General features: G+C 42.9%; 1 protein-coding gene across 5 annotated transcripts in view; it reads left to right on the top strand.

Moving 5' to 3' along the window:
- The first annotated feature begins 5,058 nt into the window (after positions 1-5,058).
- Positions 5,059-17,751, top strand: part of PPP4R1 (protein phosphatase 4 regulatory subunit 1) — a 62,165-nt gene continuing 49,472 nt past the window's right edge. For 2 of the 5 annotated variants that reach the window (XM_059140115.1, XM_059140114.1), the window contains exons 1-2: positions 5,319-5,654; positions 5,870-5,914. In XM_059140115.1, the coding sequence (XP_058996098.1) occupies positions 5,648-5,654; positions 5,870-5,914 (52 nt within the window). In that variant the 5' untranslated portion in view covers positions 5,319-5,647. The other 3 variants (XM_059140117.1, XM_059140118.1, XM_059140116.1) reach the window with 3 other exon arrangements.

Here is a 17,751-nt window from a genome sequence, read left to right as displayed (position 1 = left end):
GAAAGAAAGAAAGAAAGAAAGAAAGAAAGGAAGAAGGAAAGAATGAGGATTCCAGTGTCTGAATTCCAACTCCCCTATTTGTGATCTGACTTCTGACAAATTACTTAACCTCTTTGAGTTTTGGTTTCCCTTATTCCCTGAGTGGCTCAGTCAGTTAAGCGTCTGCCTTCCCTCAGGTCATGGGTCATGATCCTGGGAGTCCTCGGATCAGCCTCTGTCCTGCTCCCTGCTCAGTGGGGGCCTGCTTTTCCTTCTGCCCCTCCCCCTGCTAACACCTTCCCCCTCTCCTACAACCCTTCTCCCCCTGCTCATGTTCTCTCCCTCTCTTTCTCAAATAAATAAAATTTTTAAAAAGAAAGGGTAATACAGCATTGTTTTAAGGGTTAAATCATGAAGTACATAAAAGCACTCAGCATACTATCTGACACATAGAACTCAAAAATGTTGCCAAATGCACCATATTACCATTGGAGGAAATGGAGCGGAGGGTACACAGGACATCCCTGTCCATGTTTTGCAACCTCCTGTAAATCTGAAATTATTTCAAAATAAACAGTTTAAAAAACGGATTGGCTCTTTTGTGTACGAGTCGCATTGTATCACTGCACTAATTTTTTAATTTTTTTAATCAAATGAAGGCATCAAAGACCAGGAACACGAGCAATTGGTTCCAAAGAGTTACACAGAAGCCAAATGAGAATGGAAGCAATTTGTTCTGAACCATAGACCCACAGAGCAGCATTACTGTGAAGTGACCTTAAAATCAAGGTATGGTTTATTCGAGGAGTTTATCTGGGTTTCAGTATGTGGTTTACCTATGGTCTTCTCCTGATTCAGCTGGACTCATGCGTCCGGGTTTAGAAGAATAAACATTTTGTCAGCACATCCTCTGTGGGGTAGACTCTTCCAGATTGCTTTGAACCACAGCTAACGTTTTCAGCATTTTAAGAGAGAGGCACAAAGGAAATTAACGCTGCTATTCTAATGTACTCGTTGCTCGCCATTTTCACATTTTAGGATTTACCATAAATTTAAACATTGGGAAGCAAATTGTAGAGGCTCCTCTACCTTGGCTGAAATAACTACATTCTCAGGGAAGAATCCCTTGGGCTCTACTAACGTTTTCTACTTATTTTACGGTAGTGGTTCCAACAGGATGCTCTATTCTATTCAGAACAAGCCTGTGCTCAGACTTGCAGTAGCTGCTGACCCTGAGAAGGAGCTTCTGTTCTGCCACATTCCATAGGCAGCCTCCAACTCTTGTAAATAGAGAAAGAGCTTGAATAGGGATGACTCCGATGGGGCTCATTTTATATTATGGCTGACTGTTGACTTCCTCCTCTATTCTTTCTTTTTCAGCATGGTCTGAGAAAATGTATCGTTAGCTGATGTGAGTAAAAAGAGATCCGTTGTCTTTGAAAAACAAAACCAAATTATGAAAGATCTAGGAAAGGCTAAGTTTTCACGTTTTGGAAGGTCACCTTGACACAGAACTTTAAAAGAGGCTAGAAAAGGCAAGGGAACAAAGAGATAAGAAAAATTGTACACAAATATTTACCTTTATACAACTTACCAGAATGTATAAAGGAGGCTTTCGATAAGAGATTAATTGGGGCAATTAGAAAAAAAAAGAAGAAAATGTTTGGTCTTTTTACTGGGGAATGGCAGTCTATGAGGGACATCTCATCATCCTGGCTCCCAAAAACACAGAGATGAATAAAAATGAGTATTAAACATTTGTTTAAAAAGTACTTTCTCTTATAAGTATTTCTCCATTTTCATACTGATCCTTTTTTTTTTTACTGTTCAAAACAATAACTAATAAATCTGCCTGTTATACCTTCTCGGCTTTGGGAATGAACATTTTGAAGAAAACAGTAAACGGTTCAATTATCGATACAAAAATTAATGGGATAGCCTCACGCAATGCCAGGTAGGTTTTTTAAACTGGTAATATTTTCCCCTGATATTTATTGTGTTTGTTTTTGAAGAGCCAAATATACCCATTTCCAAGGCTCCTTGGCAACTAATAGAAGTTTTCATGAGTATTTAAAAGAGTACTTACTCTGAAAAATCCAGGGCTTTGTAGCCACAAACTCAGATAATACTTTTTTAAAGACTTTATTTGTTTATTTGACACAGAGATAGAGAGAGAGAGAGAGAGAGAGAGACAGTGAGAGAGTGGACACAAGCAGGGAGAGTGGGAGGGGAAGAAGCAGGCTTCCACCAAGCAGGGAGCCCGATGAGAGACTCACTCCCAGTACCCCGGGATCATGACCTGAGCTGAAGGCAAACAATCCACTGAGCCACCCAGGTGCTCCTCAGATAACACTTTTTTAAAAATGGACTTGTGGGGCGCCTGGGTGGCTCAGTGGGTTAAAGCCTCTACCTTCGGTTCCGGTCATGATCCCGGGGTCCTGGGATCGAGCCCTGTGCATCATCGGGCTCTCTGTTCAGCAGGGAGCCTGCTTCCCCCTCTCTCTCTGCCTGCCTTTCTGCCTCCTTGTGATCTCTATCGGTCAAATAAATAAATAAATAAATAAATTTTTTTTAATGGACTTGTAGGATGCTGGCTAGCTCAGTTGGAGAAACACATGACTCTTGATCTCCAGGTTGTATGTTTGAGCCCCATGTTTGGGCTAGAGATAACTTAAAAAAGAAAAAAAAAAAAACCTTTTAAAGAAAATTGATTTGTGACATTCCCTCTATTTTACAGATTTCAGTGGAAAATAGGCTCAGAGTTGACACTTCCTGTTGTGCTCTTACCACCAATAACAGCTTCTGGGACCCACAGGCTACATTATAAGTGAAATTGGGGTAAGGGTATACAGGAAAATAACTGCATTCTTTGTTTAGATACCATTTTTTATAAGGAGGGGATAGAGTGAATTTTGTTAAGTTCCAGTTTAAAAACCATTTATCTTGGGGTGCCCAGGTGGCTCAGTCAGTTGGGCATCTACCTTCAGCTCAGGTCATGATCCCAGGGTACTGGGATCAAGTCCTACATCAGGCTCTCTGCTCTGCAGGGAGCCTGCTTCTCCCTCTCCTTCTGCTGCTCCTCTTGCTTATGCTCTCTCTGTGTGTCGAATAAATTAATAAAATCTTTTAAAAAATAACCATTTATCTTATCTTTATGACAGAAGTAGAGAAAGAAAATCAAATGTAAAACATATGTACTTACGCTGAACTGTGAATAAGGAAATCCTCACCGAAATGTCTAAAAACCACACTGCCTAAAAGGGTCTGTAGTAACATGTAAAGCAGGTGGGATAACAAATGCATAGTTCTTGAAGAAAATGGACAGAATTACACACAGACGTCTCCTTTGCTGCCTTCCCAGACAATAGTGAGATGAAGTTTACTGAGGCCTACCAAAAGCAGAGTTCCTTCGTCTTGGTACCCCAGGTTAGCAATTGGTACATAATCTGTTTTCCCATCATCGCTGAGCATTATAATAAACCTGACTTCTGGGTAGATTGCCCAGTTTTCGTTGTCTTTGTATAAGCAGTGGCTGAAGTATAGTAGATACTCTGTAGGTTTTGTGTTCTTGCAAAATCACCAGCTTAGTGCCAAGAGCCAAATCCTCTCCCCTCCTCCTTTCTACACAGAACTGCTAAAAACAGTAGGTGGTCAACAAGACAAATATTCGAAAGCAGGGCAGAACTCTCATGGACTGAATCAACTGAGGCTGGTTTCTCTTAATAGTTTGTGAATTTCCAGCTGTCATTTGAGAATTGGTGTCAGCTGAATTCACAAAAGGGCATTCTGCAAGGGAAAGAAAAAAATAGGCTATGAGTTTGGCCTTTAGTTTTTATTATTCTGTATTTGAGAAAATTAGACACACATCTGGAGTAATAGATTCTATTCTGATTTTTATTTGCTTTTAGAAATCTGTGGTCCACCTTGTCATAGCTGAGGGAAGTTTTTAGAATAGCGATGTGGGACCCATTTTATTACACAGAATTATGAATTTCAGAGAATCGATCTGATCCTTAGTCGGATTCTCAATGGCATTAAATGCCAATACAATGGGATAAGATGCCCACCCCCTTGCGGTCAAAAATCTATGTGAAACTTCTGACTCCCCAAAACTTAACTGTTTATAGCCTACTGTTGACTCGAAGCCTTAACCAATAACCCAGTTAGTTGATCTGTGTCTAATATGTGTATCCTGCATTCTTAAAATAATACCTAACTTTTTCTTTTTCCGCTATTTCTAGGCTATGCTGTTTTAGTTTTTTCAAATCGTTGCAAATCTCCCCAAATTTTTCTAATGAATTTGTTTTTAAAAATCTACGTACGGTTCAAACCTGCATAGTTCAAGGATCAGTCGATAGTGTCCTTGGTGAAGACCACAATACAGAAAGGGACAAGCTGATGATTCAGAATTCCCTGTCCTTTTCCAGAAGCCAGACCTGTCAATACGGCGTCAATTAAACAACTGGATGTTTTGTTCTCCACTTCGGGAGGTTAACATTTTGGAGGCCTCAGGTGGAGCTGGAATAGATTAGAGTCTTGGAGGCAGGGCAGTACGAAATGGAGTCAGAAAACCTGGATTCAGCCTCCGCTTTGCTTTTGGGCTTAACACATGTTTAAAAAAAAAAAAAAAAAAGCGGGAGTAATAAAATTAGTAATAGTGATTTCAGCCGTGCCCATCAGGTGCTCACGAAATTATTTCAACTAAGAAGTAACATGCTGGGTTCCTCATTCTTCATCGATCCCAGGAATCCTGAGCCAGGTGTCAGCCTTCATTTACAAACGGGTTACACACCTAAGTAAACGGCAGAATCGGGATCTGAACCCGGGGCCGCCGGCGCACTTGCCCGAGCATTTCCCGCTTTGCCAGCGCACGAAGGGCAGGCCACGGGGGCAATAATCCGTGCCTCGGACTTAGACACGCGCCGGGTGGGAAAGTGGGCTACACTAGGATGACTTTGTCACTCAACCGCGGTACAGCCGAGCCCTGGGCTTTGTTACCAGCCACTTCGCGAGGGCCCCCGGCGCGCGGGGAGGCGGCGCTTCCTCCACCCGGAGGGTGGGACCCTCGGCCTCCGCCGGGCCTCGGATCGCCGACGACGTACGTGCAAGCCCTGGGAAGGGGGCGCGGGGCGGCGAACGGCGAGCCCGCGAAGAAGGGCCGCGGCCGACGAGGCGGTGGGCGAGGCCGGTGACCCAATAAAGCCTGCCGGGCCGCGGGAGGCCCCACCCGGGCCCGGTTCCGGGCACACGCCGCAGGGTCCCGGGCCGGCGGCAGCTCGCGCGCGCCCGTCGCAGCGCTCGGCGTGAGGGCGCCTCCGGCCGAGGGTGTGAGCGCGCGCCGCCGGGCCGGGCCGGGAGCGAGGGAGGCGGGAGGAGGGAGCGCCCGCCGCCCGGGAGCCGCGCGGAGCGGCGGGGCGAGGCGGGGCGAGGCGGGGCGAGGCCCGGGCCCCGCGGCGCCCGCCCGCCCTTCGGCGTCCGGGAGCCGCTCCGTCCGCGGCCCAGGCCCGGGCTCTCGGCCCGCCCCGCGCGTGCCCGCGCGTGCGCGTCCCCGCCGACCCGTCCCTCCTCCTTGCCGCCCCTCCCGCGCGCGCTCCCCGACTCCCCGGCTCGCGCCGCTCCATGTAGCCCCGGATCCCCGGGAGACCGAGGAGGAGGGGGCGACCACAAGATGGCGGGTACGTGGCCCCCTGTCCTCCGGGCGGCGGCGGCGGCGCCTCCTCCCCGCGTCCGCCCGCCAGCCGCCCGCCGCCCGCCGCCGCCGCCCCAACTCGCGGCCGGCGCGGGGTCTTGGCGCGGGGAGGCGCCGCGGGGCCGGGAGGGCGGGCGGCGGGGGCGGCGCGCCGGGTCCCGGGGGCGCTGACCGGGCCTTTCTTCTCTCCCCTCGGCGCAGACCTCTCGCTGCTCCAGGAGGACCTGCAGGAGGACGCGGACGGATGTGAGTGCGCCCGCCGCGCTGTCGCGGCTCCGGCGGCCCGCGGGGAGCGGCCGGGAAGGAAGGGCGGGCGGCGGCGGCCTGGGCCCGGCCGGCGGGGACCGGGCTCGGCGAGGCGTGGCCCTGGGCCGGCGGGGGCCGTGAACCGGAGGGAGCTTTGCTCTTCGGGAAGGGAACGGCGCGCCCGGGTCCGCGGGCGGCGAGAGATGCCCTGTCTGACGCCCGAGCTCGGGCCCCGCCGCGTCGCCCACCCTCGCATCACCCCCCGGGTGCCTGTGGGCTCGGGGCCCGCTCGGCGTCTGTTTCGGGAGGAGAGAGTAGCGGGGCTGAAATGTGAAATGGGCATTTGGGGTGTGCTTGTTCCCGGTGGGGGGCCCTTCGCGGACCACCACCCCCCCCTCCCCGCCTCTCCCCTCAGGAAGAGGCTCCGAGAAGGAAGGTGTGTTTTCTTAGAGTTGCTCGCAAGTATCACTCGGCGGCCAGCTGTAGGGGAGCCTGGTCCCGGTTCCGCCGCCTCGGGTCAGTTACCCGGGCTCTCCCTGTGTGGAGACGACGTACCTGTAATTTCCCTTTAGCCCCGAGCAGTTTTTAGATTGCCTCGACACCCCTCTGTGATTTGTGGATTACGGGAAGGATAGAAGGTGTGGCCTCATCAGGAGTTACTAGGTTGGGAGAGAGTATTTCTTTAACGCATGTACGTTCGCCAGTCACCCAGACCTCCCTAAATATTACAGTTTCAGCTTTTCTTTGAGAAAGGGAAGTTTTAAGAGAGTCGATCTTTTGTTTAAAAAAGCAAAAAAAAAAAAAAACAAAAAAACAACAACAAAAAAAAAACCACACAAACTTTGACATTGTGTCCAGAATAGTGTCAGGAAGGAACTGATAATTTAGATAGGAATTTGTTTATTTCGTGTGTGCTTTTCTAAGCATCAGAAGATAATTTGGAAATGGTTCTGCGTTGAAATGATAACCACGGTAGAATTTGTGGTGTATTTAGGGGAAAGCCTGCCCGATGCTGAGATTTACTGTGGCTAATACTTAGGTAAGTAATTCAGAGATGGTTGCAGTTTGAAATTGCTCTTTTAAATACCGGGTCGTTAATCCTTAGTGTCGTCTAATGTGGTTTTTTCCTTGGCCAAATTAAGCTTAATTTTTAAATTCCTAGATGTTTTGAGTGAAGTAAGGGGGAATTTACTATTCAGAAGGGTTCTCTGAAAAGAGTAATCATTTTTAAAGCAAATTAACCATATGCAGAATTAACTTTTGCTAACTCGGGCTTGTTTATTTAAAAAAAAAAATTCTCTTAAAGGGAGCAGTGCTAATGTAGTGAAGGACAGCTTCTACATTTCACCTGATGTCATATGTTGTGCCTGCTAGCAAGTTTGAAAGGTTATTCAAGGCAGCCATCGATTGCTTGCAGAATTAGGATTGGAAAGGTGGCTTTGATTGTTATCTCCAACAGGGGCTTCTCATTCCTATAATTATGTTCAAGACTTTATAAATAGAAGAAACGTCACTCAGCAGGTGTTTAGGAATGTGTGAAGGAAGGACTTCTGCCTATTCTTTTATTTTCACCGAGATGCCATGCATGTAGAGCATGACCTGTGGTGTGAGTTTCCTCATTGACCCTAAAGGAGCACAGTCTAGAGGGGAAAGCACACCTGTGAAGAACTCAACAATGGTTTATTCATAAGCCTCAAGACTTCTGTGTACTGAGGATATAGCTCTGCAAAGGATGGCCACAGTCTATGCCCTCTAGTGGTTTACAAGCAGTTTTAGTGTAAGTGTGATAATGAGGCTATCAGAGGCAGTGAACCTCAGTAGTTAATAGACAAAACTCCGAAGCCAGATTGTTTTGTTCCAGTTTTGGTATTGTCATTTTGGACAGACTCGTACAGCTTACTTAACCTGGTCCAGATGCTGAAGTTGTCATTTGTCGATAGGCATAATAGGTATTGCCTGTTTAGAGTTGTTTAGAGGCTTCTGTAAATGAACGCACAGAAAGCACTTAGAACAGTACTTGGTAAATAGTACTATTATATGGTGGTGCTTAGGACTGAAGAGGAAGGGAAGCTTAAAGAACCGAAAAGGAAATACTGATGTTGAAAATTACACTACAGAATTAATGTAATTATAGATTCTGCTGATGCTTGCAGTTAACTTATTAAAGGTTTAATTTAGGATAAAACAGACATCTGAAGGCATAGTTTATTTGCATATTTATAAATTGGTTGAAGACTTTTAGAATAATTGTTTTGTTTTGTTTTTTTCAGTTGCTATGGTTTCACAGGTACCTTTACCCGGAATATTTAGAAACAAAGGATCTTTGAACATGTGGCCAGTTGAAGGACCACTTGCTGTTTATTGTGAAGGGAGAAAGAATGAGGGGGAAATCTGGCTATGGTGCCTAGGCCAAGGGTGAGAGAGAATGAGAAAGCTTGTCACATCCTGGAGAAGATGGAGGACCAGGGATGTCGGAAAGAATGGATCTTGGGCTACCCTTACAATGGGAACGTTATCATATGAGCCGATTTTCTGTCTCACGCCGTTCTGGTATGGAGGCCTGCTTCCGGAGTAGTTGTGTACCAGTTCCTGCTGCTTCAGCCAAGCTAGGTCTAAGTCAGCCCTTGTGATGGGAAGACATCACTTTCTGGCCAAACTCCAGAGTCTTGGTTGTCTTTCCTAAATGCAGAACCTAGACAAAAAGAGAGTAAATATAATAGTACAGGTGATTTGTTGCTATGGAGACTAGGAGAGGACCTGGGTGTGGTCTGGATTTTGAAGTGAGGGGGGCATTGCCAGACCTTGATAAGAATCTTAGGTCTTTTGTTTTGGTTTAAGTCCCAAAGTCTCTGTACAGAGCCCATAGAAAAGTGGGCAGAATGGAGAAAAGGTTGGTCAAAGACTGACTTGGCTGATAGCCAAGAAATGAAATCCTAGTATGTGAAAAATGGTGCTTTGTATGTACATAGCAGAAGGTCATAAAGGTAAGTAAATGAAATGACTAGGTACTGTTAAGTTTGTCATAGGTTAAAAGTGGTACTTTCCATACTGTACCATGAAACATACTTTGAATTTCAAAGTGAAAGAAAGCCAGTGACATCCATTTGAATAGGTATCTCAGCAGAGTGACTTCAGAGTCCGGGGGAAATCCTGTTTCTTGAATCATGGGAGGCCATGCAAAATTTCAGGTAGACTTTCAAAGAGAGAGATTTTAAATTTCTATTATCAGTTTTCAAGGATGCATTTTAGATTTACATTCCATTTGCAGGATTTCTAAAATAGGTGAGATAGGGCTTATAGTAATCTTCTGTAAGATTGGATGAGTTAGAAGGCTGTTGTATTCTGATAAGTTAGCTGACGTGCAAGGGACTAAATTATTTTCTCAGGAAATGAAACTCCATAACTACCAGTCAGAATTTTAAGGTAGGCCTCCTGGTTCTAAATATTTATTGGAAATACTTTCTTTTCTTAAATCGCTTAGTTTACAGCATTGAGCAGCAGCCCAAGCCTGTTGTATAGGCAGTTTGTTTGAACCCATGCTTAAAATACCCTTGAGGATTAATCTAGCATGCTGTATGTGGTTTGATTTAACCGAGAGGTCATTCGGATGAAGCTTGGGTGTAATATAGCTTATTTAGTGTTTATGTTAACTTTTCTTTCAGCTGTAACTAGCGTGACGTTGAAGAGCCTTTGGAGCTATGTTATGTCATATGCCATACCGCAGAATTGTTCATATTTGAAGAAGTTTTGGAAAATGTTTATACTATATTCTTTTTCAGGTTTGAGGGCACTATTGGATTAGAGTGAATTAAGGATGGATCCGGGACTAACTGGGTATATTTGCTCGGACTGTACTTCTTTCAAAGAGTCTCTGGGCCCTCGGACTACTTTTGAAAACTAGTTTTGATAAGATTCTTAATGTCCTTGCCACCTAAGGGAAGTAAGGAGGAAAAAATTAGGGCTGTGTGTAGTAGCGGCCGGGGAATCAATTAAAAAGCTGTAGGAAGGTGCCCTTGAAAGCCATAATATTTAGAACTGTTGTTAAATGGGGATTTGGAAGAGTGAGTCATGAGACTTGATAGCATATTTTGATTGCTACCAACAAGACTACACAGGAAAAGTCTTTATTTAGAGATAATATAATTAATATCCTAGAAAAGCATGTTTAAAATTGGTTTTAGTGGTACCCCCATGTATATAGAATCAGTTAATGATGTGTTGGGTAACCATTCTCTGCAGAATTTTTTTTCTTTTTTCTTTTCTTTCTTTCTTTTTTTTTGTTTTTTGTTTTTTGTTTTTTGTCTTAAGATAAAAGGAGAAAACCTTTTTTGTAAATATGTACATCAGCTGCCTGGACTTGTATCTGCATGACTTGGGGGAAAGATGAACAGCCCTTGCTGGGTAAAGTTGATTAGTCTGCCACATTTGATCACTGGTTTATTATTTCTGGCACTTTTGCCTCAGTTCCTCATCCCATCAATACAAAGAACTTATATTTTAAACTATTCACTCCTCTGTTCGCCTTTTATTTTGCTTTGAGATTTTTCTCTCCTGATGGCAAAGAATTTTTGCCATTAGCTACATGATGGAGTGGGCTGAATTAAAGTGTTACTTTGCCTCTGCCTTCAGCTCAGGTCATGGTCTCAGGGTCCTGGGATTGAGCCCCACATCGGGCTCTCTGCTCATCAGGGAACCTGCTTCCTCCCTCTCTCTCTGCCTGCCTCTCTGCCTCCTTGTGATCTCTTTGTCAAATAAATAAATAGAATCTTTAGAAAAAAAAATGTTACTTTGCATTTAACTTGGATCTGAAAATAAACCTAATTGAATGTTTTGGAGGAGGAGTGGTGGCACATCTGTGGGGTTTGGGCTAAGGTTAAGAGGTTAAGAGGCCTTTATTCACTCTAAGTTCTGAAGCAGGCACTTCTGCACTGATCTTTCAGCTGGCAGGTCACCTAAGGTCCCCCTTCTCCAGATCCATCCTTCGATCCTCCTGACTGTTCAGTCAAGTGTTCTTAGCTCTTTACCCTCCTAGACTTGGTAGCAGACTTGTTCTCTGGCCTACTTGGTGTCAAGTTGGTGTTTGAGCATTTATCATGCTGTAATTCTGGAACACATCTCAGTGTAGTTCTTTTTTTAAGATTTTATTAGTTGAGGGGCGCCTGGGTGGCTCAGTGGGTTAAGCCGCTGCCTTCGGCTCGGGTCATGATCTCAGGGTCCTGGGATCGAGGCCCGCATCGGGCTCTCTGCTCAGCAGGGAGCCTGCTTCCTCCCCTCTCTCTCCCTGCTTGTAATCTCTCTCTGTCAAATAAATAAATAAAATCTTAAAAAAAAAAAAAAAAAAAAAGATTTTATTGAGAGTGTGCGTGCACAAGTGGGCAGAGAGGGAGACGGAGAAGCAGACTCACTGCTCAGCGGGGAGCCCCGCGTGGGGCCTAGATCCTGGGATCATGACTTGAGTGAGCCACTCAGTTGCCCCAATTTCAGTCTAGTTCTGTGCAGAGGAAAGAGCACTTGGTTTTGTAAACATTAGGCCTGCATTCAGATTCTGCCCATTGCTGTTTATTCACTTATTATCTTGAGTAGATAACTTCTTGAGCAGAAAAACTTCTTTTTTCTCAGCTCTTCTCTGCCCTCAAAACGTTGATGGACACTTGGAATGATTCCAGTTTTGGGTTGTTAGAAATAAAGCTCTGGTGAGCATTCATGTACAAGTCTTTGTGTGGACACATATGGTCTTTCTCTTGGGTATGTATCTAGGAGTAGAATGGCTGTCTCCCTTTTTTTTTTTTTTAAAGATTTTTTATTTATTTATCAGAGAGAGAGGGGGAGAGAGCGAGCACAGGCAGACAGAATGGCAGGCAGAGGCAGAGGGAGAAGCAGGCTCCCCACTGAGCAAGGAGCCCGATGTGGGACTCGATCCCAGGACGCTGGGATCATGACCTGAGCCGAAGGCAGCTGCTCAACCAACTGAGCCACCCAGGCGTCCCGCTGTCTCCCTTTTTAAGGAACTGCCAAACTGTTTTCCAAAGTGGTTGTACCATTTTACACTCCCACCAGCGGTGTGTAAGAGTTCCCGGTGCTCCATACCCTTGCCAGCGTTTGGTGTGGGCAGTCTTCATTCTAGCTGTCCTCTTAAGTATGTATAGTGGTTTGGGTTGTTTTGGTTTTTTTGTTTTTTTTGTAGTTTGAATTTGTATTTCCTTAATGACTAATAATGCTCATATTTTCCTGTGCTCATTTGCCATCTATATGTCTTTGATGAAGTGCCTGTTCAAATCTTTTGCTCATTCTTTCATTGGGTATTTGTTCTCTTACTAAATTTTGGGAGTTCTTTATATATTCCAGGCACAGGTTCTTTCTCAGGTATGTGATTTGCAAATACTATCTTCTGTGTATAACTTGTCTTATTTTTAGCAGTGTCTTTAGAGGAGTAGAAGTTTTGAATTTTGAGGTTCAGTTTATTATTTTTTCACAAATGCCCTTTATCAGGTTGAGAAACTTCCCTGAGTTTACTGAGAGCTTTTTTGAAATTAGGAGTGGATGTTGGATTTTGTCACATTCTTTTTCTACAAATATGGTTTTCTTTATTTTTTTAAAATACGAATTACATTGATTTTTTTTAACTGAATGCCATTTAATTTTTTGAATGGAAAATTTCATTCAGATAAGATGACAGCAGATGAGTCATCATATCCCTCCTTACCCTCAACTTTCATTTACACACCTCTAACATCTGGGCTTTTGGGGGGGGAGTAGAGAGGAGGCAGCCAGAGTACTTTAGTGACATCCCAGGTGTTATTTTATTTTAACTATAAATATTTCACAAGGCATATACCTGAAGTATGTGTAATCTGTGAGTGGAAGGGTATCTAAGATCCAGTAAATAATGTAACTAAGGTATAGTAAATAATGAAACTTTGAATAATTTAATTACATTCTTTTCTTTCTTTCTTTCTTTTTTTTTTTTTTTAAGATTTATTTACTTCAGAGGGCATGCCTGGAGGGGAGGGGCAAAGGGAGAAAAGAGAATCTCAAGCAGGCTCCACATCCATAATAGGGCTGGACAGGGGGCTGCATCTCAGAACCCTGAGATCATGACCTGAGCCGAAATCGAGTCGGACTCTGAACTAACTAGGCCACCCAGACACCCTAAATGATTGTTCTTTAGACATTGGCCTTGTTGGTACTACTGCAATAAAGCATATTTGAATAATTACTAAATTTACTTTCATATTGATCACCGGTTTAAGAGAAGCAATATCTTCTTTATTTTTATCATGCTAAGCACATTTTGCCCTTGTGGGCTAACCTTTATGGAAGCAAAAGAATACTGGTGAACTAAAGTTGAGTTTTCTATTTTAAATTGGTTTGCCGGGGGGTTGGGAGGTTGCATGAGCCTGCTGGTGGGTGTTAAGAAGGGCAGGTATTGCATGGAGCACTAGGTGTGGTGTATAAACAATGAATTTTGGAACACTGAAAAGAAAATAAAAATTGTTTGCCAATATCATCTAGAATCACATAAACTTCTAAAATTGTGAGCTGTGCTGTACCTCTAGTGAGCCAGTGATCCCAGAATTACTGAAATCAAGAGCTAGAGGGCAGATTATATAATTGTTCTTTAAGCAGAAGAAAGTAATAAGCCCAAGGTCTCCCAGATAAGGGTGGCAAGGTGGCTAGAATACAATTCAGATCTTGAAGGTGTTGATGTCCTTTTCCTAGAGCTCATCTAACATAGCTCTTTAGTTGAAAAATAGAGGTGGGAGAAATTTCTGGATTTCATTTTTTTAATTACCATTTATTATCATACTGTGTGTTGGGCAATGTGCTATAATCTTATAGTACTCCCCATGAGGTCTGTGGTAAGCACAAATTTTTACAAAAGTGGTATCAGATGAGGCTTATCTGATGGTTAAATAATTTGCTCAGTCCCCTAACTTGAAAGTGTTAGGTTAATGAACCTCTGTGACACAGTCTTTCTTACTTTATTACCTTTGACTACTGTGTTCTTCCTGCCTTCCAATTTGACTTCCCTTAATTTATCACTTACTTAGGTCATTAACCTCGTAAAGGTTCTGAAGGACACAAAGGTACTAACATGCTCTAAGTATTTGGTAGGTAAAATCATTTTTGTCCTGAGTTACTCCTATTTGTCATGGAAATGTTAGGAGCAAAATACACACTTTCCCTTTGTGTTTAAACACTCATGTATGGGGGAGACAGTCATTGCAGTAAAAGTGGCATGGGATCTGATATATCTGATCATCACATCAAGTGATCATTCTAAAATCTGAATTTATATTTAAACTAACTATACTGTTTTAAATTTATAGTCAGAAAGACTTGATAAAAATCATTTTTACATTTAGTTATTAACTTAGTGTTTGCTAGAAATAACTTCAAAACTTGGAATAAAATCAAGACTCCACTTAATGGAGTATTAGAGATTGGTGGTAATTTGGATCTGGATTAGCTCTAATTTTATATTTGGATTACCTATGGAGAAAAGGATTACTTACCAACTTAGTAGGGTTAATAGGACTATGAGGAAAATGTTTACTCACTGAAGGGAAAAAACAACACATCTATAATGTATAGGAAATCCACACTTGCACACACTTGCAAGGGCTTTAGTGTGCTGCATGTTCCTCTGGCAAATACTGTTTAGGAAGCGTGATCTTGGTAACTAATTTGACAGAAGGTAAACACACTGATGCCTCTTCTATTTATATGTAGACTTTAGGGAAATGTTTTTAGAATATTCACATAGAATGAACTTTAGGAAATTATTCTTGCTTAACTTCAATTAGAAGATTAAACATGCTATAGGATGCCTTTATATGTCCCAGTAAAGATCATTTCTGAGGATTTAGTGAACTTTTAATATATTTAAAGGAAGGCTATCTGGTGAACATTGTCACAAAGTGTAAATTGAAACAACATACCTGTTGCTTGATGTTATACAGTCCTTCAGATCTGTTGTTTCTCTTAATCATTTTTTTCCCCAAACAGTGCCTTAATTACATTTCTGCTACATTCCTAGACCAGGGATTGGAAAGTCAGTGAAGGAACAGGCTGTAAATATTTTAGGTTTTTTGGGCCACGCTGTCTCTGTTGCAGCTACTCAGGTCTGCCTGCGTAGGATGAAAACAGCCCAAGACAGTACAGAAATGAATAAGGATAGCTGGCTGCTCCATGCACAGATCAGACTGGGGCCAGTTTCGCCTGCTGGCGGTGATTTGCTACCCTTGCAACTGTACTGTTCAGTCCAAGGTCTGTAACATTTTTACTCTTTACCTATAATAGTACCCATCACACCGTAGACCTTCAGCACATACTTACTAAGGTGAGTTGTGGTTTTTCTGGCTAAGCTAAATTCGGTCATAAAACCTTAATTGTAGTCAAATAGTGAAGTAATTTATTTTCAGAGTAAATGTGAAAAATTGATTTAATTGAATTGAAAATTTTTAGACCCACAGAGAAGTTGCACAGGTGTTCTAGTTAATTCCCCATATTCTTCACCTACCTCCAACTAATGTTAACATTTTGCCAGACAGCTCTATTTTTTCTATACATTACACACACACACACACACACACACACACACAGTGTAATATATACATTGTTCTTAATCTTCTTTGCATTTTTTTTTAAGATTTTATTTATTTATTTATTTGACAGATCACAAGCAGGCAGAGAGACAGGCAGAGAGAGAGGAGGAAGCAGGCTCTCCGCTGAGCAGAGAGCCCGATGTAGGGCTCAATCTCAGGACCCTGGGATCATGACCCAATCCAAAGGCAGAGGCTTAATGCACTGAGCCACCCAGGCACCCCTTCTTTGCATCTTTTAAGAATAAGTTTAGAAATCAGACCCTTTAGCCTGGATCTCCTAAAGAGCAAGGCCATTCTCTCATAATCAGCGATCAGATTCACAAAATGTAACATTGATACAATTCAAATATGTAAGAAGTAGTCATTTTCAAATTTCATCAGTTGTTTGATAATGTTTTTTATGGCAACCATTTTACCAGTCCAGCTCCAGCATTGCATTTAGTTGTAATGCCTCTTTGAAAGCCTTTAGCTTTCATGATACTGATATTTTTGAAGAATCTGGTTTTATATAGTTTCCTCATGATTAGATTAAGGTTTTGCACTTTTTTTTTTCTTTGGGCTTTTCTTTCTTTCTTTCTTTTTTCTTTCTTTCTTTTTTTTTTTTAAACAGGAATACTATGTAAGCAGTTCTGTAATTTTTCTCAGTGCTTCATCTCAAGAGGCACCTGATGTCAGTTGTCCATTATTGGTGGTGGTAATTTTAACCACTTGATTAAGGTAATGTCTGCAAGATTTCTCCACCTAAAGATTCTGTTCTTTCCTTTAATAATTAGTAAGGGGAATAGTTGGACACCAAGGAAATACCTCATTCCCAAACAGACTTCTACCCATTAGTATTAGAATGTGTCTGTGATTCTTACTTGAATCCATTTACATTTCCTGTTCGGCAATCTGCTTTACTGAAGAGCATCCCCTTCCTCCCTATTCATTTGTTGGCTTATTTATTAAAATACCATCTTAAAGCCCATATCTTAAGGTAAGACTTTTATAAAAATGATTAAATCTCCAAGGTACATCTTGTTTTCATTTTCTAAAAAGAATGTAAAGAATTGGGAGACAAAATTTGGGAAATTTTATTGTGGTCTAAGTAGTATCAAGGGAAGAAAAATGGGAGGAGGGAGGACGCATTGTCTGTTTTTTGTGGGTTTCTTTTTTCCCCCTATTTTAGAGGCTATTATTAGAGACTACATGGTGAATGAAAGGATGCTGTATCGTGATCAAGCTTGGTGAAAGTCAGGTTCCAGAAATTAACCATTCTTTTTGGTGTGGTACCTCTCAGAGGCATTAATATGCTAATGAGCTTGTCACTATCTTAGCAGAGGATGAAGTACTCTAGTTCCCTCAAGTATCGCTGTGGGCTACCTTTCACTAACATGTTAATTAAGTGCATTATTCAGGAGAAGCATTAGACTTTTTTTTTTTTTTTAAGGTAATAAAAGAATGAACAGGACAGTCTATGCCTTCAGGGAATTTATCTATGTTGGAACTGGGGACAGGCAAAAGAAAATGAAAGAAGGAAAAACAGCTCAAACACTGTGATTGCTGGCGGAATAAAAGCTAGGGCACCCAGACTGGGGGATTCAAAGGAGGAAGAGATCTTAATTAGAAGAGGAGGGGTGCTTGGGTAGCTAAGTTGGTTAAGCAACTGCCTTTGGCTGGCCCCAGGATCCCGGAGTTTCAGGATGGAGTCCTGCATCAGGCTCCCTGCTTTCGCTCTGACCCTCTCCCCTTTCATGCTCGCTCGCTCTCAAATAAATAAAATCTTAAGAAAAAGGAAACTGAATGGTGTTTGTAAATAGGTAAGTTTAAACTGAGATGAGGGTAAAAGGGCAGAAATGGGACAGATGTAATAAGGACATAGGACAGGAGGGTTGTGGGAATTGTGACTGGAAATGGGCTCCAGTCTGGTCGTGCAAAAGAGGGAAAGATGCTGTGCCAGATCACGGAGTCCCTTCAATTACAGCATGAGAAAGTGAGTCCCTTAACCCTGGCTGTCTGGGAGTTTTGGGGTCGGGGAGGGAGGGGGGAGGAAGGGCAGGGAGTGTATTGAACAGAGTAGAGCTTTAGGAAGATAGAAGTGGTTGTGATGTGTAAACTGGGGTAGAATGAGGGGAGACGAAGTTGGTGATGGAGGGTAGTGGTCTTCAAAGTTACTCACTGTATACTTCCTAAAATAGTTTCAAAAACACTGTTTCATGCATTTTTAAGTTTATAGCTATTTTTAAAAAC

The sequence above is a fragment of the Mustela lutreola genome, chromosome 11 (assembly GCF_030435805.1).
Source record: "Mustela lutreola isolate mMusLut2 chromosome 11, mMusLut2.pri, whole genome shotgun sequence".
Taxonomy (NCBI): domain Eukaryota; kingdom Metazoa; phylum Chordata; class Mammalia; order Carnivora; family Mustelidae; genus Mustela; species Mustela lutreola.
This window is presented reverse-complemented; position numbering and strand designations above follow the sequence as displayed.